Genomic DNA, 21620 nt, shown 5'->3' with positions numbered 1-21620 from the left:
TGGAAGTGAGTGTTTTAAATCGATGGCTTGTGCAAGGTCCCATGCTAATGGAGAATATTCAGTAGGTTGGGGTGTGTGTGTGTGTGTGTGTGTGTGTGCGCGCGCGCACGCTGAATTTTCAAAATGTGTTGCAGACACGTCCACAACACCAACATCAAACCAGTATGAAATGCTGAGTTAGTAGCTGCAGTATTATTGATGTGGCGCAGAACCAGTCAGGCACACTTTTATAATTAAACAAAATTAACAACACATTTATTCTAAAATATAAAGGCACGACAGGGTGAACACTTTACTTCGGCATCTTAAAAGACCTATATTTTCTGCAGCAAGGTTACTGTATCTTTAAATGGCAATTGCAGAGGTTTACATAAGACCGGCTGATAAAACTTGGTTCCTAGCCCTGTTTAACTTGCAAGTCAATTTCCCTTGGGCCATGTGCAGGATACAAATAATAATAATAATGTTAGCCTCAATCCATATCGATCCTGCATATCTTGAGAAATGCTTGCTTGTTGCGCTCAAACCAGATCACATCCAATCAAGAACAAACGCTCCATTTACTTTGCAGGTAAGCTGAGGTGTGTACATCGGAGGCAGCTGCTGAGCATGCCCAGAATGAATTTCATATCCAGTGTGCAAGGCAGTGTACAAATGAGATTCAACCTTCCTGTGTTTTAAGCTGCTGTCATGTGCACAGCCGTAGTCTGGAGGGACCCCTTTGAATCCAGCACCATCAGTATGTGTGGTGCTTTAAGGAGCACAAGAGGGCAAGGTCCCTGCCCTGAAGAGCTTACAATTTAAAAGTTGAGATAGGGGGCCAACATATGAAGGGAACAGGGGAGGAAGTAGCCAGTGGCTGGGGCACGGAGTGGTAGGGTTTTTAGCTGAAAGCATCACTAGGCTTGTGCGCAGAGAGTTTGGCAGGATTCCAAAGGAGTTAGAGCATTCACACGTGCAGGTAACGTGTGAATACGTTTTGTGGGTCAAGAGATACTTGAGGCGCACAAGAAAAGCAGCACATTTTGCATGGGGGCAGGGCTGCGTATGATGGGCGACAAAAGGCTCGGATTAAAGACGTGGGGTAGCCGGTCTACAAACCGAAGCTATTTGGTTTTGAAACGCCTGTGTTTACACTATAGAACTCGTAACCTGTCTTAGCAACGTCAATCATTTCACCACTGTCCAATCAGAGAGTACGCCACTGCCCCGCCCCCCCAGGAGCCCGCCTCTAACCCGAGACGTCAATCATCCTGCCCTGACGATAATGGCGGAGGTTACGCAACTAGCCCGAGCAATCGATCAAGCTACCGGGAACCAATCCGAGGGCGCTCCTTCGGCCAGCTGCCCGCCTTTCTTGCGAGTCATCCGCTTGCTCTGTCCAATCGGCGGCTCATTCACCTTATCGCCTAGTTTATCGCTTAACGGTTCTTTCCCTGCCCCTCGTCTTAAGCGAGGAAGGAGCCTCAGCAGCCAATCAAGGAAGAGCAAGTCTTTTTAAAGCCCCGCACTCTAACCCACGTGGGGTGGTGAACGGTGGCCAATCAATTCTCAGCCGGCGCGGCCCGCCCTATCTCACTTCTCCACTCCGGTTAGAGGCGGCTGTCGCCTTAAGATGTAAACAAGGCCTCGCGCAGCGGCCGTTAGAGGGTGAGAAGGGTCTCGCGCTCCCGGAAAAGGAGGTGGGGGGCAGGCTTTTGATTGGACAAGGTGGGCGCGCGGGGAGGGGGGGAGAGCAGAGGGGAGCAGTTCGGTAAGAGGCAAGGTTAAATGCGAAAGGCGTCCTGATTGGTTGGGACGAGAGGGCAGTTGGGACAGAACGTCGCGGGGGGGTGGCGGCGGCGGCGGCAACTGAGCAAGAGTGTCCCTGCTCTATGGCGTCTGTTGATTGGAGGAGCCGTGAGCAACGGCCGTGCCCATTGGCGGAGAGGGCTCAGGTGTCTGAAAAAAGTACTTTAATGGGTTCGGCAGGTCTGCGAGCCCTTGATTGGTTGCCTGGGGCTGTGGTATAGTCACGTAGAGGACGGGGTGGGTGGCTGGCTGACGTCCAGATAAGGGCACTTCGATATGGGAGCCGAGGAGCCCTTTCAGTATTGGAGGCTGTGATTGGTGAAGATGAAAAGGGGGTGAATTTGGGGTGGGGGGCGTATGGCTAGTGGGCGCCCCATGGAAACAAATGAGGGGAATGTTTGGCTTCTGGATGTGGGGTTAAAGTCTGCTATAGTGAGAAGCTGTGATACAATTTTAATTTTTTAAAGAGCAATACTTTTTAAATATTTAATGCTGTACTGTTTTTAACATTTGATTGAGAGCCGCCCAGAGGGGCTGGGGAAACTCAGCCAGATGGGCGGGGTATAGATAATTTATTATTGTTATTATTGTTATTATTATTATTACTTACTACTTACTACTTACTACTTACTACTTATTATTATTACTTATTACTTATTATTATTATTATTACTTCTGAGTGAGGATAGATTTGATTGGTAAGAGGCAGGGAATCCTTCATGCGAAGAAGAACAAACGCTGTTCTCTCTCCCTCCTCGCCTCCCCCTGTACTGCGTACAAAGTTCTGCAATTAGTGGCTCAGGATTTTCCTTTTCAGGAAGGACTTGCCCCCTCCGTTTGGTTCCTGAGCTCCAGGAAGTGAAGAACACACCAGACACAAACCGTGAAGAATGCCTTAAGACATGGGCTCCCGCAGTAGTAGCAACGCTGGCTCGGGGGGCCGGGATAACCAGGGGAGCTGGTCTCGAAGGGACTCTGGGATACTGCGCAGTGAGGAAGAGGACGACGAGGATGTGGATCTGGCCCAGGTATTGGCATATCTACTGCGCAGGTAACTCACACCCCCGCCCCACTTTTTAGTCAAATTAGGGATATGAGGGATGCCTTTCTGGCAGCGGATGGTGTTTCAGACTTGTGCAGAATCTCAAGGCAAGACGAGGAAGGGAATTTGTTATGCCTTTTCTGTCTGCTCCATTAATCTGGACAAAGAGAACTCAGTCCTCTCAGTAAGTGGAATCTGCTGGCGTGGAGACTCATGAGACCCTACTGGAAAATCCATTCTCAGCTGATTTCTCACAGAGCTAGGATTTTGAAGATATGTGTGTCTGGGAATGAATTCATACATGGATTCAAGGAGATGGGACTTGACGCCTTGTTAAAAATCACAGAAACAAAATAGTTTGGAAGTGTGGAAATAAGGGTCACAGTCCAGGTTTATGTTTTACAAATCAGCTGGGATGCAGTCTTAGTTGTAAGGTGGTCGTACCAGAATTTAACTGTGTATTGCTGGATCTCATCATGTTTTTCTAAGAGTAGAGGGGTTTTTGTATTTTCTTGTGCAGCAGTTGTTCAGGGCCATACTTCTTCGTATGCTCATGACGTTAAAATTCTCAGTTGTCCACCTATTGCGCAGGATGAGATGATCCAAAGTTTTGACGCATAACATCATAGTTTTAGAAATTTATTCAAGAAAAGCTTCTGTGGCTTCTTTATCCCTGTTTCTGATGTCACCTTAGGTAGGCCGCAAGACACTTTGGAATACTTTAAAAATATTTATAGCCAACTCTGCACCAAATATTCTGGTTGGCTTTGGCCAGCTATGCATACACAAAAGAGATTCCTGATACCGTTTTGATAGCAAGTTTTTTGGGTGGCTAAGACAAAAAGAGATTGTGAAGTGCTCCAAAAGTACCCCTCTAAAATAGGTGAATGAATGGGCAGTAAAATGGCAAGTGCAATTCAATGCACACAAGTGATGCACATTGGGGCAAAAAAATCGTATCTTCACATATACAGTAAGGAGATTTGAGCTTCCGGTGACTATCCAGGAGACAGCGGGTCGTAGTGGATAGTTTGGTGAAAACGTTGGCCCAGAGTGCGACTGCTATGAAAAAGGCGATTGCATGTTAGGGATTGTTTGGAAAGGAATTGAAAATAAGGCTGCCAATATCTGTAATGACCACTCTTAGAATTCTGTGTACAGTTCCCTCACCTCAGAAAGGATACTGTAGAGCTGGAAAAGCTTCAGAAAGGGGCAAGTAAAATGATTCTGGAGTTGGAGCAATTCACCTATGAGGAAAACTTGCAACACTTGGGTTTTTTTAGTCTAGAAGGAAGAAAAGCAAGCAAGCAATACAATTATGTATGGTGTGACGAATAATACTACAATCCGGAGGCATCCAGTGAACTGAATGTCAGAAGATTCAGGGCAGACAACTTCTTCATGATTATGTAATTCTGTCCCACAAGAGGCAGTGCTGGTCACCAATTTGTGTGGCTTTAAATGAATTCGAGGCTGTTAATGGCCACTAGCCTGAAGCCTGTGTTGTAGTACTACTTTGGGAGGCTTTGTGCCTCTGAATACCAGTTGCTGGAAGCCGCAGGAGGTGAGGATGCTGTTGGGCTCAAGTTCTGCTTGTGGGTTTCCCATTGGGGCATCTGGTTGGCCACAGGATGCTGGACTAGATGGGCCTTTGGTGTGATCCAACAGGGCACTTCTTACGTTCTCATGCCACCCTTGTTTCCTGAACTTTTCAGCCTTTGGATTGTTTTTGGATCCTATCACTCTACTCAAGATTGACCCTGTCGTTGGACAGTGATGTAGGAGCCTTAGACAGCAGGATATTCTCTCCATAGTTTATGTTAAAAATTTGCATCTCTGTTCCCATCTCTCCTAGTTGGTGCACCCCTAAGCTGATCCTGAGCTGGGTAGGCGTCAGTTGAAATCATTCCTTGGCTGCTGTATTAAAACTTCAAAAGCTGCTTAGTGGGCACCTTCAGAGAACAGGAAACAAATAAATTTGGGGGCTGCCTCTCTCCACTCCCTCTCTGTGAGTTGTGATGTGGGGAGGGGCAAAACGGATTTGTAATTCCTAATACTTTCCATTTTTCTCTCCAGAGGACAATTTCACTTGATGCAGGGCGGGGGAGCAGCCAGTGTCCGTCTGGTCCAGACGCTCTCGGACTCGGACGACGACAATGACAGTGCCTGGGAAGGGCGACTTGGAAATCACTACAAACCTCCAGGTACTGGCCAGTAACTTGTTTTAATGTAAGAGAGTCTGAGGGTGCCATCTGAGTATATCGGGCAACAGGGCAATTGGGGGTCTCGTTCTCAACCTGTCCGATCTTCCTCTCTTTCTTTTACTTGCAGTGGATTTGACGCCAGACACTCACGACCTGGAGTGCAACGAGATCAAAACACATATCCAGGTGGCAACAGGCAGGCTGGGCTCGGGACAGACTGAGCATAGCATCCCTCGACTGCTTTGCAAGGTGCCTGTTCGCTTCTTGGGGATGCCAATATTAGGCTAGGAAAACAAGTGGTTCTCATAGCTTAAAGACGTAGAGGTTGGGGCTGTCTGGAGAGCAGATCTTTCAGTGTATGAAAACTGCAGGCAGAGCCTTGTTGAATTACTTACTCCTTTCTTTCTTTCCCTGCCACCACAGAGGGAGCGCGGCCTCTGCCATAACAGCAGCTTCTCTCGTGGGGAGTGCTCCCGAGTGGCGTCACAGTGAGTATTTGGAAGAGAAGGCCTGGTGCGGTGGGTGAGATAATGATTTTAGGGGAAGAACCCTTTAATAACTCAGACTTTGATCTTCTTCCAGCTTTCTCCCCAACCACTTGTCCTTCACCGATTCCTACTCCCAGAAGGCATTCTGTGGGATTTATTCCCGTGATGGAAAGCTTTTTATGTCTGCTTGTCAAGGTACTTCGTAGTACATCATAGTATTTGGCTTTTTAATTTTTGGCTTTTTTGTTTTGCTTTTCTGTTTTGTTGTATCAACGCATACTGTATTACAGTGGTGCCTCGCAAGACGGAAAACCCGCTAGACAAAAGGGTTTTCCGTTTTGGAGGCGCTTCGCAAAATGAATTTCCCTATGGGCTCTTGCGAGTTCCTGCGGGTTTTCCCCCCTTTCCCCCCCTTTTACTAAGCCGCTAAGCCGCTTATCAGCTGATCCGCTGATAAGCCGCTTAACAGCTGATCACTAAAAGCCGCTAAACCGCTAATAGCGCTAATCCGCTAAGCTGTCAATGGGCTTGCTTCGCAAGATGCAAAAACCGCTATACAAAGAGCCTCACGGAACGGATTAATTTCGTCTTGCGAGGCACCACTGTATAGTCATATACAGGATAATAAGAAGGAAAAATAACAAAAATGTAAGACATATGTAAATTATTATTAGTGTAGCAGTTGGTTTTTAAACAATCCCTGCATCAGATCAGCTTCCGTCCTTGGCACTGAGGGCATCCTAGAATTCTCTTGTCTTGAAATTTCCTGTGGCACAAGTTTTTGTGGCGTTTTGGGTACCAAGTGTCCTAAAATGCTGTTTGGGAAACATTGCATTGTGGGTGGGCCTTGCTGCAAAACCTCTTAGTCCTCTGTAAGATCCTGTGGAGCTTCTAATCCCCAGATACCCAAGTGTAGCGTGATTTATTTATTCATGCAAAAACACCATTGCTGCTTAGTTGGTATTGCTGTTCTAAGGAAGAAGAAAAAAAATCCTCTTATCCGATTGGAAAGGACAGTGTTGAATGTCCTCAAAGTTGGGTCCCTTCATATGGGTTCATCTGGATGATTTGCATTTTTTACAGGGGCGCCCTCCCATCTCTTACTAATCCCAGATTCCTGTTGCCAAGATCAAAGGATTAAAAGGCTGCATTCTGTTTCCCAACAGCAGCTGTAGCTCAACAAAGAAAGTCTTGCAAGGCACGAATGGGGAAAGTGTGTCCCTTCCACCACTTTGGGTTGGACTAAACTCCCATCATCCCTGACCAGACACCATGCTGGCTGCTGCTGGGAGTTGAAGTCTTGAAGGGGGGGAGGCGGAGTGCATAGGTTTCCCATCCCTGATGCAAGCTTAACACCTTGGTGTTTTTGCCTCTGTGTTAAAGGTCCTAGTAGATGAGGACACATTGACACATGGTACAATTAGCACAAGGGACGCAGGTGGCGCTGTGGGTTAAAGCCTCAGCACCTAGGACTTGCCGATCGAAAGGTCGGCGGTTCGAATCCCTGCGGCGGGGTGCGCTCCCGCTGCTCGGTCCCAGCGCCTGCCAACCTAGCAGTTCGAAAGCACCCCCGGGTGCAAGTAGATAAATAGGGACCGCTTACCAGCGGGAAGGTAAACGGCGTTTCCGTGTGCGGCTCTGGCTCGCCAGAGCAGCGATGTCACGCTGGCCACGTGACCCGGAAGTGTCTCCGGACAGCGCTGGCCCCTGGCCTCTTGAGTGAGATGGGCGCACAACCCCAGAGTCTGTCAAGACTGGCCCGTACGGGCAGGGTACCTTTACCTTTACCTTTACAATTAGCACACTTGCCTCTTTCTCTGTTCCTTTTCCCACGTTTCCACCCCCCCCCCAAACTTCAGATCAGACAATCCGCTTATATGACTGCACTTACGGAGGCTTCCGGAAGTTCCGGAGCATCAAAGCCCGGGACGTAGGCTGGAGTGTCCTGGATGTTGCCTTCACTCCTGACGGGGCCCATTTCCTCTACTCCAGCTGGTCAGATTACAGTGAGTGGGGTTGGCTTCTGGGAAGGGTGGGGGGGTGTCACATGACAGTCCTTGACCCTGCAGGAAGTGTTAACTCTGATGCCCTTGGCCTTCCCTCCCCCTCTCCTTACAGTTCACATCTGCAACATCTATGGCGAGTGTGATACCCACACAGCACTGGATCTGAGGTAAGAAGGGCACCTAGCAGCCACCCTATTTGACTAAACAGACTCCTGGAGTGGTTTCTAACTCTCTCTTCCTCTCCACAGGCCTGACGAGCGTCGCTTTGCCGTCTTTTCCCTCGCAGTCTCCTCTGATGGAAGGGAGGTGCTTGGCGGGTATGTTTACCTTTTGCCCAGTCCCTTTACCCACAATTCATAGCACTGTTTAACATTTTATCCAGGGGTGTGGAACCTTTCTTTAAAAAAAAAAAAAACCTGCAGGGGGCCGCATTCATTTCTGGACAACCTTCCAAGGGCCACTTGCCCTCTGCAGATGGGGCTAGAGGCAAACAGCAACGAAGCGGCAACTGTTACCTTTGTACAGCAGGCTACTTAAACTCCAACGTCCCACATTCAAGAAGACATTCCAGTCAGGAGCAAAGCACTTTGGTGGTGGTGGTGGGGAATCAGGGCCATGAGGGGTGGCTTTCTGAGGGCCAGATAGAGAGTCCAGGGGCCACATTTGGCCGTTGTGCCTAAAGTTCCCTCCCTGTGACATTGTCTAAAGCAACACCTGGACTTTGCCTAGGCAGACAAGATTTGGGTTCTTCTAAAACGCAGATCTTCTGCCCTCTCTCCCATCCCTTATTTATTTATTTCTGCTATTTACGTACCATTTAATTGGCAGGGTTTCTAAGCGGTGTACAGAAAAAATATATTAAAAAGCATATAGTGGGTAAAATCAATTAAAAGTAATTGTAAAAAAAAAAAAAAACTGAGGAAACTTCTTGAAAATTCCTCCAGGAATAGAAACATCTCTGTCTTTTGCCTGAAGCTTAGCAGGGCGGAGAGGGCTGTCTGATACTGGTCTTTTTAGCCCAGAGGATTCTGGGCGTCTGTGCCATGTGGCTCTCATTCCATGTGGCCCCTGTGGAGCGAAAGGCAAGGCGGTGAAGCCCCTCCCATCAGCCTGGCTGGGGCCAGCTGCCCCCACCCTTCCCTGTTGGTGTCCAAAGGAAGCAACACGGACCCAAGTTGTGCAATGTTTCATTTTGTAAGCTGCCTTGGGGGCTTTTTATAAGGTGAAAGTCAGGGTAGAAATACTCCAATTCAAGGGTGAAGTGTTGGAAATGCTTCAGAGACATGCCTTTTTCCTGTCAAAGGTGCTGCCTTAGGGTCCATTGACCAGTGTGGCTTCAGTGTCTCTTCCCACCCCTCCTTCCTTGTGTTTATGTCTGTTCTTCCACCCACTCAGTTTTGGTTTTAAACCTAGGGCCAACTATGGCTGTGTCTACGTGTACGACATGGAGCAGAATAAGCGGACGCTCAAGGTACTTATGTTTTGGACCCTGCCACTCCTCTGCTGGGCCTCTCTGCCATGCCTCTGGCCTCACCCACTTCCTGTTCCTCTCTCCCTGGGTCTTAGAAAGTGTGGCTGTTATATTTGTGTGTGTCTGTGCGTACACACACACACACACACACACAGCCTTGTTTCCCTTCTGGCCCTTTCAAGATTTCTCTCTGCAAATGGAAGAAAAACCAAAGACGGTGAAATTAGAAAGAACTTCATAGTCGTAATCATAGCAATAATTGCCCAGTGACTTGAATGAACTTAAATGATAAGGATGAATATCAAGTCTATATTTATCCTTGAGCAAACCTAACAATATCTCCTCTCTGTGAGTATGTGTTGTCCCTTTGCATTGCCACTCTAGTCCTTAGCCTAACGTTTCAGCCACTGATTCATTGCAGCTCCTTTCGTTGCTAGCAATAGTCATTTAGCTACTGTTGGAAGGTTCCGGGCCGTTTTGTAGCACATGGGACAGTGCTGGTTCCTTCCACAGTATCCCGACGCGGATAAAAGATTGAGGGGAGCAGTAAAGCAAAGCATCAGTCCAGCTGTCTGGATTTTTTCTGCCCGAAAGCTATAGGGCGGGGAGCCCTGGGATGTTGTAGATCAGCCCTTCCAAGCTGGGACTCTCCAGATGTTCTGGACTACAACTTCCACCAGTCCCCTCCCCCAGCAGCGGAGTTGTAGTTTGAAATATCTGGCGGACCCTAGCTTGGGGAGGACTGTTCTAGATGTCTTTCCTTGAGCGTCCCACTGCCCATTCTGCCTCATCCCCTTCCCCATTTCTCTGTAGCGTGCTGTGCTTCTCCAAGGTGGGCTGTGCATGTGTGTGTCAGTGTGCGATTCTGCTGCATCGCCATTGAGAATGGTCAATCACATTCCGTGGATGCAGAAATGCACTAAATCAGGGGTGACCGACTCCCAAGAGACTGCAATCTACTCACAAGACTAGCAGTGATCTACCCCCTTTTGTGGAGCTCAGGTCAAAGTTGTTGAGTGTTTTTTAGGAAGGAGGAAGGCCCGTTTTTTAGGGGTTCAAAGTTGTTGAGCTTCTTTGGGGGGAGCCAGTGATCTACCACAGGCATCCTGTGATCTCCTGGTAGATCTTCTACCTGTTGAACGTGCCTGCACTAAATGACTTGGCTTCAGCTGAGCCTGGCGACAGCCAGCCAGCCCCCTAACAAAGGGGCTTGGTTCTTTGGGCAAGTTGCCATTTACCAGGCCAGACTGGTTGTCCATCTAGGTCAGCGTTCCCCACTTGGGCTGGCAGAAAGAGGCTCTTTCCTGTCGCCCCATCAACTGCTCCTTGTTCAAACCAGAGATGCCAGGGTTTAAATTTGGGAAGCAGGTGCCCAGGCACTGAGCTCCCCTTGAGCCCAGGAGCTTTCGATCCCTTGTGGCTCTCCAGCTCTTGTCTCTCGCAGTACATTAAAATACCATTTCGGTGCCCCCACTGCATCCCAGTGCACACTGGGGCCTGGCATGCTGCAGCCAGCCTAGGTAAAGGTAAAGGGACCCCTGACCATTAGGTCCAATCGTGGCTGACTCTGGGGTTGCGACGCTCATCTTGCTTTATTGGCCAAGGGAGCTGGTGTACAGCTTCCAGGTCATGTGGCCAGCATGACAAAGCCGCTTCTGGCAAACCAGAGCAGGGCATGGAAATGCTGTTTACCTTCCCACCGGAGTGGTACCTATTTATCTACTTGCACTTTTACGTGCTTTTGAACTGCTAGGTGGGCAGGAGCAGGGACTGAGCAACAGGAGCTCACCCTGTTGGGGGGATTTGAACCGCCAACCTTCTGATCGGCAAGTCCTAGGCTCTGTGGTTTAACCCAGGGCGCCACCCGCGTCCGACTCCTAGCTCTCCCGTGGAAAATCCTGCTCCTCCCTCTTGTGCTGAGTCCTCTGCCTTCCTCCAGATCGAGTCCCACGAAGACGACGTGAATGCCGTGGCCTTTGCCGACACCAGTTCCCACATCTTGTTCTCCGGGGGGGACGATGCCATCTGCAAAGTGTGGGACCGGCGCACCATGAGAGAGGATGACCCCCGGCCTGTGGGCATCCTGGCTGGCCATCAAGATGGCATCACCTTCATCGACAGCAAAGTAAGGCATCCCTTTCTCTCTCTATCATCGCCAAGGGCAGGAGGTGGAGTCTGATGCGATTGGAAAGCTTAATTAGGCAAACAACCTTGAAACTTCCCCCCTCCCCCCCAAAAAAAAATTCTTCGGGATCTCATTCGCAACATGTTCTGCATGGTCTGCTTTTTTTTTATTAATTCTATTTATTAGATTTATTTACCACCCTTCATCAAGATAAAAATACAAGATAAAAACAAAAATAGTTAAAACAAAAATAACAAGAAAATAGCCCCTACTCCCACAAACTCATTTAAAAGGCTGTAGAATATTAATCAGCCCAAGGCCTGGTGGTGGTGGTAGTGGTTGTTGTTATTAGAATTTATTTACCTCCCTATACCTGGAGGTCTCAGGGTGGTTCACAGAATAAAGTCAAGATATAAAACCACAAAATGCATAATAAAAATAAAAACAACAACCCAATAGCCCTCCCCCCCAAAAAAAAACATTTTAAAAGGGCATAGGATATAAATCGGATCATCCAAAGGCCTGGTCAAAAAGGAACGTTTTTGCCTGGCGCCTAAAGGTGCATAATAAAGGCGCCAGGCGAACTTCCCTGGGGAGAGCATTCCACAGATGGGGAGCCACTGCAGATAGGGCCCCGTTCTCATGTTGCCACCCTCCAAACCTCTCGAGGAGGCACACGAAAGAGGGCCTCTGAAGTTGATCTCAGGGTCTGGGTAGGTTCATATGGAAAGAGGCAGTCCTTGAGGTATTGTGATCCTGAGCCGTTTAAGGCTTTATAGGTCAAAACCAGCACTTTGAATTGGACCCAGAAGCTAATTGGTGTTGATACTGTCTAAAAGAAAGATCTGCCTGGTTCACCTCCACCTAAGCCCACAGCAGTCCAAGTGAAAACACAGTAGCTGATGAGCTCCTATATATTTGGCCATGCATTCCTTTAATGTCATTTATACAGGATTCCCATGTTGGGGAGAGGCTGAGAGAGCTAAATTAAGTTTCCTTTAGAGAGTGAGTCTTCTGCTGTGGGACGTCTGTACTACGGATGGGAAATGTCCTTGGGGACTATAGAGTGTGAAATATTCCTTTAAACCATTGTTCCCCACTCCTCCTAGGGGGATGCCCGATACCTCATCTCAAACTCCAAGGACCAGACGATAAAGCTCTGGGACATGCGGAAGTTCTCAGGCCGCGAAGGACTGGAAGCCTCCCGCCAAGCCGTCACTCAGCAGAACTGGGATTATCGCTGGCAGCAGGTGCCCAAAAAAGGTGAGTCTTAGAGGAGGGGGAAGGAGGGGGGACCTAAAGCATTGGGGAGGCAGGTCTTAACTCTCCTCTAACCCTTCCTCTCGCCTCTCCTTCCTCCCTCTGCCAGCGCGGCGGAAGTCAAAGCTTCCAGGTGACACCTCCCTCATGACGTATCGTGGCCATGGGGTGCTCCACACGCTGATCCGCTGCCGTTTCTCGCCACTTCATAGCACCGGACAACAGTACATCTACAGTGGCTGCTCCACGGGGAAGGTGGTGGGTGAGTGCACTCAGGGTGCAGGTGGTAGGGATCGGCCAGGGCAGTGCCATGCCGCCTGGAACTGGAAGGGCAGTGCCATGCTGGCCAGCAGTCAGAGGGGTTAAGCTTTGCCTTTTTGATTAATAATAATAATAATAATAATAATTTATAATTTATACCCCACCCATCTGGCTGAGTTTCCCCAGCCACTCTGGGCGGCTCCCAATCAAGTGTTAAAAACAGTACAGCATTAAATCTTAAAAACTTCCCTGAACAGGGCTGCCTTCAGATGTCTTCTGAATGTCAGGTAGTTGTTTATCTCTTTGACATCAGATGGGAGGGCGTTCCACAGGGCGGGCGCCACTACCGAGAAGGCCCTCTGTCTGGTTCCCTGTAGCCTCACTTCCCTCGCAATGAGGGAACCTCCAGAAGGCCCTTGGAGCTGGATCTCAGTGTCCAGGCTGAACGATGGGGATGGAGACGCTCCTTCAGATATACAGGACCGAGGCCGTTTAGGGCTTTAAAGGTCAGCAACAACACTTTGAATTGTGCTTGGAAACGTACTGGGAGCCAATGTAGGTCTTTCTGGACCAGTGTAATATGGTCTCGGCGGCCGCTCCCAGTCACCAGTCTAGCTGCCGCATTCTGGATTAATTGCAGTTTCTGGATCACCTTCAAAGGTAGCCCCACATAGAGCGCATTGCAGTAGTCAAAGCGGGAGATTTTTTGCAGCGTTTTGCTTGGGTGCAGGATTCGATCTCTTGCTGGTGGGTGGGGAAGAAATCTCTTAAGATGCACGTCCGCACACACGTGAATGTTGTTTGAAAGTCCCTTCCCTTTTGGTATGGAGGACTCAAGGGGGAGAATGAAAGCAAAGAGAGGTCAGGCTGTGTCAATATGCCTGGACGGTGAGTTGGATAATAAACCCAAGGGGAAGGAAAACACGGCAGAACTAAATGGTTGGCACATGAGGAAGCTGCCCAGAGTGGCTGGGGCAACCCAGTCGGATGGGCAGGGTATAAATAAATAAATTGTTGTTGTTGTTAAGAATCTGCTGCTGCAGCAGCCTTTGGTCCATGAGCCAAATTTGCCCTGGCTAGGGTTAATTTGACCTGTGAGACCATTTCCCCCCAGCCATGACCACCCAATCCACCCGTGGCTTCATACAGTGCCAGGTGTGGGGCAGGTAAAACTGCAAATGCAAAGGAACGGTTGGCAGACTTGACGGAGATTTCAATCTGATCTGTGCAGAGGGGAACGAAATTCCTTTGCAGACCATCGTCAGTCTGGTCTGCAAAGGGAAACTCTTCACTTGTTCTCATGGAGATGTCTAGTTCCCCACTACCTGTTTCCTAGAAGGATCTTGGGAGCCTCCCATTCTTCCGACTATATGCTGTGCCCCTTAAATTTTCACTCAATCACACCCCCGTGTGTGAACTTGAAGACTTGCAAGCTCCTTGGGGCAAGGACCTAAATGGCACTACTGTATAAAAATAATCAATAATACAAAGTGTGGGCAGGTCCAATGCTGACATCTAAGGGATAAATGGGACGCAGGTGGCGCTGTGGGTTAAACCACAGAGCCTAGGACTTGCCAATCAGAAGGTCGGTGGTTCGAATCCCCACGACAGGGTGAGCTCCCATTGCTCAGTCCCTGCTCCTGCCCACCTAGCAGTTCGAAAGCACATCAAAGTGCAAGTAGATAAATAGGTACTGCTCTGGCGGGAAGGTAAATGGCGTTTGCGTGCGCTGCTCTGGTTCGCCAGAAGCGGCTTAGTCATGCTGGCCACATGACCCGGAAGCTGTACACTGGCTCCCTCGGCCAATAAAGCGAGATGAGCGCCACCTCAGAGTCGGTCACGACTGGACCTAATGGTCAGGGGTCCTTTAAGGGATAAATAGTGGTATCTGGAGCATCAATTCTGGCTGCAAGAGAGGATAGATAGCCCACTGCCATGGGAGGAGTGAGTGTCGTGGGGCCGGTGTGTTGCCAATGCTTCTCTGTGCAACCCTGTGCTCCTTTCCCTTCCTCCAGTATACGACCTCCTGAGCGGCCTGATTGTGACAAAACTGACCAATCACAAGGCTTGTGTCCGTGATGTCTGCTGGCACCCCTACGAGGAGAAGATCGTCAGCAGCTCGGCAAGTACTGGGAGCGAGGGAGTGGTGGGGTGGGGTGCTTGTGTGGTTAAGATGAATTGCTGGCGCCTCTTTCCTCTCGCCCAGGAACTTGTGTGTCTTCCCTGCCAATAAGGTTGTGATGGCAAGGATGAAATTCTTCTCCTTATCTGCCCTTTTCTGTGGTTGTTGCTGCTTGTCTTTTCCTTCTCAACAAACCCATCTGGCAGTGCCACTTGACTACAGAGGGGCCCCCTCCTTGCAGTTTGAGGCGTGGTGGGTGAACCCAAAGGAGAAGGGGGTCTTCAGACTGGGGTGCCCAGACTGAAGAATGGCACACCCAGAAAGTGCGCTTGATCAATTTCAGTGGCTGGCGAAGACTCACTTTATTCTAGCAAGCTTTAATCAGCCTCTGGTGTGTTAACCGTGGCTTTTTCCCATCCTGCTATTGGGTTATATTTATGATTTTGCATTTTATGAATTGTAGTTGTGAGTCGCCTTGAGAACCCTTAGAAGAGAAATGTTGAAATAAGTACAGTGGTACCTCTGGTTACATACGCTTCGGGTTACATACGCTTCAGGTTACAGACTCCGCTAACCCAGAAATAGTACCTCGGGTTAAGAACTTTGCTTCAGGATGAGAAAAGAAATCGTGTTCCGGCGACGTGGCGGCAGCGGGAGGCCCCATTAGCTAAAGTGGTGCTTCAGGTTAAGAACAGTTTCAGGTTAAGAAACGGACCTCTGGAACGAATTAAGTACATAACCAGAGGTACCACAGTAATGGCAAAGTGTAGCATTTACAGTCTGCTGGGTCGTAGGCAAACCAGTTGGCGTTCACATGTGGGAGGAGCTGCCATCTTCCCTGCCCTCCCCGCCCTCACCCAGCATTTAATGACATGGTGCAAAATGTGTTTGCTGCCCATTGTTTCTGAAACTGGTTTGGGACCCAAAATAACAGCATTCCCTTTGAAAAATAAATAAGTAACTAAACCCAGGAAACCAAACAAAAGCCAATAGCCAGAGCAGAATGTCAACCAGCCTTTCCCAACTTGTGCCTTCCAAATGTTTTGGACTTCAACTCCTATCAGCGCCAGCCAGCCAGCAAGACATTTGGGATGGGGAGAGCTGTAACCCCAAACATCTGGAAGGTACCAGAAGGGGAAGGCCTCTCTTACGCCGTTTCCGTACCTGCCAGCCCATGCCGCCGTAATCTCAATTGGGGAATAAGCAGCAACCTCTGCGGAGATTGCCCAGGTGTATTTTATGTTGGCAGGGCAGCTGCCCTGCATTGGCACAGCGATCTAGTGCAAATATAGCGAGATAAGAGAACACTTAAAGCAGGGTCTGTTCAGCTGAACTTGGATTGCAAGGTGGGTTCCTGTTTGGGGGCAAGAGCTCTTGTGACGTATCTGGGCTGCAAGACTGAGAGTTTTGCAGATGAAATTCAGCCCCTCAATTTGGGCTGGGAGAAAGATGTTCAGGAGAGGAACTGGTTGGTTGTACAGTGGTACCTCGGGTTACATACGCTTCAGGTTACAGACTCCACTTACCCAGAAATAGTACCTCGGGTTAAGAACTTTGCTTCAGGATGAGAACAGAAATTGTGCTCTGACGGCGTGGCGGCAGCAGGAGGTCCCATTAGCTAAAGTGGTGCTTCAGGTTAAGAACAGTTTCAGGTTAAGAACTGACCTCTGGAACGAATTAAGTACTTAATCCGAGGTACCACTGTATTTGGGTTTCAGGATCAGGCAATTCTATAGGCTGTAGCCTAGGTTAGTTTGGGTTTGTCTTATCAGAAAAAACCCCTCTTTTTTTAATTAATAAATGTTGATTGTCGAAACCCAATGGATAAGCAGAACAGCAAGTAGGTATTCCAGATCAACCAAGCTGGAATTAAAAAGGAAGTGGTGTCAAAGATAACAGTTTCCAAAAGCATATACAGTGGTACCTCAGGTTACATACGCTTCAGGTTACAGACTCCGCTAACCCAGAAATAGTGCTTCAGGTTAAGAACTTTGCTTTAGGATGAGAACAGAAATTGTTATCCGGCGGCGCGGCAGCAGCAGGAGGCCCCATTAGCTAAAGTGGTGCTTCAGGTTAAGAACGGATCTCCGGAACGAATTAAGTACTTAACCTGAGGTACCACTGTACACCTGTCAATGGCTTTCAGCTTTCTGTCAGGATACGTGGGACTTGCTTAGCAAGTTCCTTTGTTTGTTTGTTTGTTTGTTTATGCATGCATGCATACATGCCTAGTGAATTCCACAGCATATGGTACATTCAAGGATGCTTTAGAAGCGATGACTATAATAACCGTCTTTCTCTTTGATCGGCAGTGGGACGGGAACATCCGGCTTTGGGAGTACCACCAGACGGAATACGACGAAGATCCTCGGAGGCCCCCTACCGCCCGAGAGCTGCGCCCCAGACCCTCAGGAGCTTCTGATCAGTAGCCTTTTCTATCTCTGCTCGCCACCATTCTCCAGTTTTGGACTCGCCACACGGTCGAGGGAGTGGGGGCGGGGGGAGCAAACCAGACCTCGCGCTGCCTGTGGCCTTGGGACATTTGAGTGGGAGGGAGGGCAAACTTTGTTGCGGGCAGTCTGCTAAGTGAAATGTAAACCAGGGCTCGGGGAAATGGGCAGCGTCTCGAACACGGCTCTTGGGAAGAGCCAGAATCGGATGACCGGCTGCAAAGGGGGGAAATTTAGGTAAGGAATTGTTAATCTGAACAACAGGCTAGTTTAGTTTATAGCGTCGCTTTAGGGTTCCGTGGGATTGAAATTTACAGTCCCACCCTCTTCCCGGTCTGTGATTTTTAATTTGAATTATTGGAAGGCATAATCATGGATCATCCTAACAACTCTGGGATTTTGTTGGCTCTGGGGAACAACAGCTTGTGGACCCCTTCCTTCCTCCCTCCCTTCCTCCCTCCCTGCCCCCCATGCCACCCCCCAGTGTGTGTGTGTGATTGTGTGATTGACTGATCAGCCTTCCACAGAGATTAGAAAAGAGGGCTTTGCATTCTTGAATTCCTTTCCAGGTGCCATGTTGAGAGCTGAGATGTATCAGAGAATGGGATGTGAGGCCCTTACTCCCTCCTTCTAGGGGTGAGGGATATAGCAAGGTCCCCCTTTTTTTCCTCTGCACGGCGGCTGTTGGCAAAGTGCGAGGGGACGTGCCCTCCGTCTCTTACCCAGCAGCAGATAATGAAGGCTCCCCCTTCCCTTTATTTGGAGACTAGAACGCACAGGGCACATTCCTTCCTGGGACGCTGCTTCTGGAGACCCTTCCCCATTTGTCTGAGTGAGAAATGACAGTGTAGGGGTCATAGCAGGGCTTGATATTTTGCGGGACGGGGTCTTTTCCCCGGAAGATGCTGTGTGGTCAGCCTGGCCCCTGCCTCCCACATCTTCCTTCCCCATTGCCTCTACTCACCCCCCACAGTCCCCCACCTGGCCTTTCTTTTAGTCTCCTCAAGCGGCAGGTGGCTTGAAAAGGGGGGCGGGCGGAAATCCTCTTCTACGTCCCTTCCTCAAACTGTATTTCCTTGTTTGCCGTGGGGAGCTGGGTGTACCAGAAGGCTCCCTTTCTGCCCATTGGCTCCCCCTCTGGGATACTTCCCTGCTCTTCTCCCATTTGGGGGGGGGGGTATCCCATCAGCTGCGCCTCTGATGCTAGAGTGGTGTTGGTAAGGTTTGTTTTGTTTTGAAACAATAAAATATTTGGAGGTTTTTTGTTTTAAGTCGATTTAACCCTGATTCAATCTCTCTCTCTGGTTAAAGAGAGAATCTGTTTTTTCCGGAAACACACTCCCCCAGCATAGAAGGGGGAGGCTTGTACGTCACGGGGTCGGGGGGTGGGGGGAAGAATCTCTTTCCTAAGATGTCTGCACACTTCCATCCAACACGGGTGTCTGTGCAAACTGCAATTGCCGTCAATAAAAGCTGTTGAAATTTTCTTTCTCTTTGTTTCGGTTTTTAAAAAGAGGGGGAGGTTGGGTCTTTGTTTTTTCTTCAATATGCATTGGCGCAGTGACACCCCCCCTCTCCCCACCCCAATTTTTCCAGTCTGCTTTGCTCTCCCCTCCTACTCCCAGTCAGCTGCTCACGCCAAACTTGGAGTTGATCCCCACACCTGTCGTCAAGGATCAGCTCTGGACGACGTTTCTCTCCGCAAGAGTTTTGTCTCTTCCCACCCCCACCCACCCACCTCGGGTCGTCCCAAAGCCGAGGAGGGACGGGACTCCTCTGGCATCTCTGGCTGTGCAGGTGGGGGGGATGGCAGAGGGATCAGGGGCCAAGAAGCTGGCCCAAGCCCTTTGCCGTGGCCTGGTGTGTTTCTGGAGCAACCAGTATGCGTGGCTGCTGGGGGTGCCCTGTCTCCGGCGAGCTTACCACCTCTGGTTGGCAGCCGTGGTCATTTTTGGGCCGTTGCTGCAGTTCTACGTGAACCCCCGAGCCATCTTTGCCAACCACCATAACTTCTTCAACATGTGAGTGATCGCGGGGTCTCTTAAAACATGTTTGTGGTTGCATGCATGGGGAAGGCGGGCAGGAGACCAGCTTGGCAGAAAACAAGGCTTTGTATAGCAGCGATAAATCCCTGGTTCATCCACACCGAATATCCTGGGGTCAAGTGATGCCATCCGATCTCTGACTGCCAAATGCAACCGTTGACTTGAGTTGCGGAGAATCTCTTCCCAAGGGCAGAATACTATCACACCGGGCGCTATTATCCCCAGTGCTTTTGAGCACCGGTTGAAAAACCAGTTGTGCGTTCGGAGCTCAGCGTAGCAAAGTTTCCGCAACTGTCAGTTGGGGGTCAAATGCGTCACGGTATATCAGAATGGCTGGCAGGTCCCAGACATCTCTAAAAAGATTCATATTCCACTATTCATTTTTAATGATTTTTGTTCAAGTTTTCACAATACTATTATCTGGAACAGATAGAATAAAAAAGACGAGAGGATAGAGAGAAAGGGAACAAGAAAAGGAGGCAGAAAAAGAACAGAGAGAGAAACATTAAATAGAAAGGGGGAAAACTTCTGATTTTCCGTCATTAGAAAATGATTATTTAAGACATTCAGTCTCCATCTTCTCTGCTTTCTGCAAAGCCAAATTTCTTTTTGGACAAAATGTCACAGTGCCCTCCATTTCTTCATCCCACGAGAAGCCCAAGAGGGAATCCAAAATTGTTACTATCTATTATTAGCTTTACCTCTGTTAGTTCCCTTTGCCATTCCTCTGTACTGGGAAATGGCATTTCCCCATCCAAGTTCATGTTAACCTTTCTCCCCTGTGGTCACGTATTGGAAAAATATTCTGTATCCCCCCCTCCCCCCGTTCACTTTTCCCCAGGCGGGTTATGCTTTGTACGCAGGATATGTGATGTATTTGGGGTCTTGCCCATCTGTTTGCTTGGCGGCCCCATTTTGAGGGGGCCAATTCTCCTGCCTTCCTCCATGGCTCGCGGCTTGGGGTTCCGCTCTCTGAGGTGCTTCACCTTCTGCTCCTCTGCTCTCCCCAATTTGGGCCAAATCCAGCCCCACCCTTCTAACTTTCCTCCGTTCTTCTTCCCTTGCAGAAAGTTTGTCCGGTCGGCCTGGGGCTGGACATGCATTTTCCTGGGCGGCTTCATCCTTTCGGTGGTTTACCTGGCGACCCACCGGGTTCTGCTCACCTTGAGGCACCTCAGCCGCCTGGGCGTGGGGGCCGGGCTCTGGCTGGGGGCCACAGAGACCTTCCTTCTCATCGAAAACCTCACCGGCTACTGTTTTGACCCCGTGCCCGAGGGCATCCTAGTGAACAACCTCCCGGACAAGTGGACGTGTTTGCACGAGGGCCACACGTGGCACGGCTACGACGTCTCGGGCCACACTTTCCTGCTGACCTTCTGTTGCCTCCTCATGGTGGAGGAGACCTCCGTCTTCCGCCGCTACCTGGCCCAGGGCCACCCGGCCGGCGTCCCCCTGCGCCTCATCTTCCTCCTCAACGTCTTCCTCCTCGCCCTGTGGAACTTCCTCCTGGCCTGCACCGTGGTCTACCTCTATGACTACAGCCACAAGGTGGTGGGCGCCGCCATCGCCACTCTCTGCTGGTTCCTCACCTACCGCGGCTGGTACCGGTGGCGCTGGTCTCCAGGCCGGCCGGGAACGGGCCTCTTTCTCAAGGGAACGCCCGGGGAGGGCAAGAAACGGAACTGAGGGCTCCCCACTCGCCCACCCCAGAAGGCAAAGGAGAACAACCAAGGGGTTTCTTCTTCCCCCTAGAGACAAATAAAGATGAGGCCTACTCTGTTCTCTATTCGTTGTCCTGTGTGTGGTTTTTTGGGGGGGCTTGAAATTCAGACTACAAATGTAAAGGGACCCCTGACCATTAGGTCCAGTCGTGACTGACTCTGGGGTTGCGGCGCTCATCTCGCTTTATTGGCCGAGGGAGCCGGCGTACAGCTTCCGGGTCATGTGGCCAGCATGACTAAGCCGCTTCTGGCGAACCAGAGCAGCGCATGGAAACGCCGTTTACCTTCCCACCAGAGCGGGAAGGTATTAATCTACTTGCACTTTGACGTTCTTTCGAACTGCTAGGTGGGCAGGAGCTGGGACTGAGCAACGGGAGCTCACCCAGTCATGGGGATTCGAACCACCAACCTTCTGATCAGCAAGTCCTAGGTTCCGTGGTTTAACCCAAGCGCCACCCACGTCCCTAGACTACCAATGTAGCGGGTGCTTGTTTCAAGACTTAATACCGCGTGCAGGTGGCAGACCCAAATTGTACAACTTCCCATGATTTGAGTGTTTAAAAGTGTCATAGAATCAGATGGGACCCCAGGGTCATCTAGTCCAACGCAGTATTTCTAGGGACTCGAACCCACA

The 21620-nt window shown here is 49.7% G+C and overlaps 2 protein-coding genes across 11 annotated transcripts; both read left to right on the top strand.

The window, feature by feature from the left end:
• The first annotated feature begins 1395 nt into the window (after positions 1-1395).
• DCAF11 (DDB1 and CUL4 associated factor 11) lies at positions 1396-18707 on the top strand. Of its 10 annotated transcripts, none has more exons than XM_083706787.1 (15): positions 1396-1650; positions 2609-2842; positions 4910-5037; positions 5165-5286; positions 5461-5525; positions 5620-5720; positions 7385-7531; positions 7644-7698; positions 7780-7848; positions 8945-9002; positions 10942-11127; positions 12237-12390; positions 12497-12649; positions 14664-14770; positions 17083-18707. In XM_083706787.1, exons 2-15 carry the CDS (start codon positions 2694-2696, stop codon positions 17197-17199), a joined length of 1611 nt encoding a protein of 536 aa, XP_083562913.1. In that variant the 5' UTR covers positions 1396-1650; positions 2609-2693; the 3' UTR covers positions 17200-18707. The 10 variants fall into 10 exon arrangements, with proteins under 10 accessions (XP_083562913.1, XP_083562920.1, XP_083562915.1 ...); XM_083706794.1 differs by having other exon boundaries at positions 1406-1753; positions 2609-2819; XM_083706789.1 differs by having other exon boundaries at positions 1406-1753.
• Positions 18708-18897: 190 nt separating this feature from the next.
• On the top strand, positions 18898-21051 carry FITM1 (fat storage inducing transmembrane protein 1). Its single transcript, XM_083707118.1, has 2 exons — positions 18898-19241; positions 20333-21051. Exons 1-2 carry the CDS (start codon positions 19027-19029, stop codon positions 20949-20951), a joined length of 834 nt encoding a protein of 277 aa, XP_083563244.1. The 5' UTR covers positions 18898-19026; the 3' UTR covers positions 20952-21051.
• Positions 21052-21620: the final 569 nt, after the last annotated feature.

Source organism: Podarcis gaigeae (assembly GCF_964106915.1).
Source record: "Podarcis gaigeae genome assembly, chromosome: 13".
NCBI lineage: Eukaryota > Metazoa > Chordata > Lepidosauria > Squamata > Lacertidae > Podarcis > Podarcis gaigeae.
The sequence above is the reverse complement of the archived record's forward strand: the minus strand, read 5'-3'. Positions and strand labels throughout refer to the sequence as shown.

Coding starts and splice junctions, on each gene's coding strand:
- FITM1 (XM_083707118.1), top strand. CDS start 19,027: ATGGCAGAGGGATCAGGGGCCAAGAAGCTGGCCCAAGCCCTTTGCCGT. Junction 19,242..20,332: donor CACCATAACTTCTTCAACAT/GTGAGTGATCGC, acceptor CTTCCCTTGCAG/AAAGTTTGTCCGGTCGGCCT.
- DCAF11 (XM_083706785.1), top strand. CDS start 1,875: ATGGCGTCTGTTGATTGGAGGAGCCGTGAGCAACGGCCGTGCCCATTG. Junction 7,532..7,643: donor CTCCAGCTGGTCAGATTACA/GTGAGTGGGGTT, acceptor CTCTCCTTACAG/TTCACATCTGCAACATCTAT. Junction 7,849..8,944: donor GGAAGGGAGGTGCTTGGCGG/GTATGTTTACCT, acceptor TTTTAAACCTAG/GGCCAACTATGGCTGTGTCT.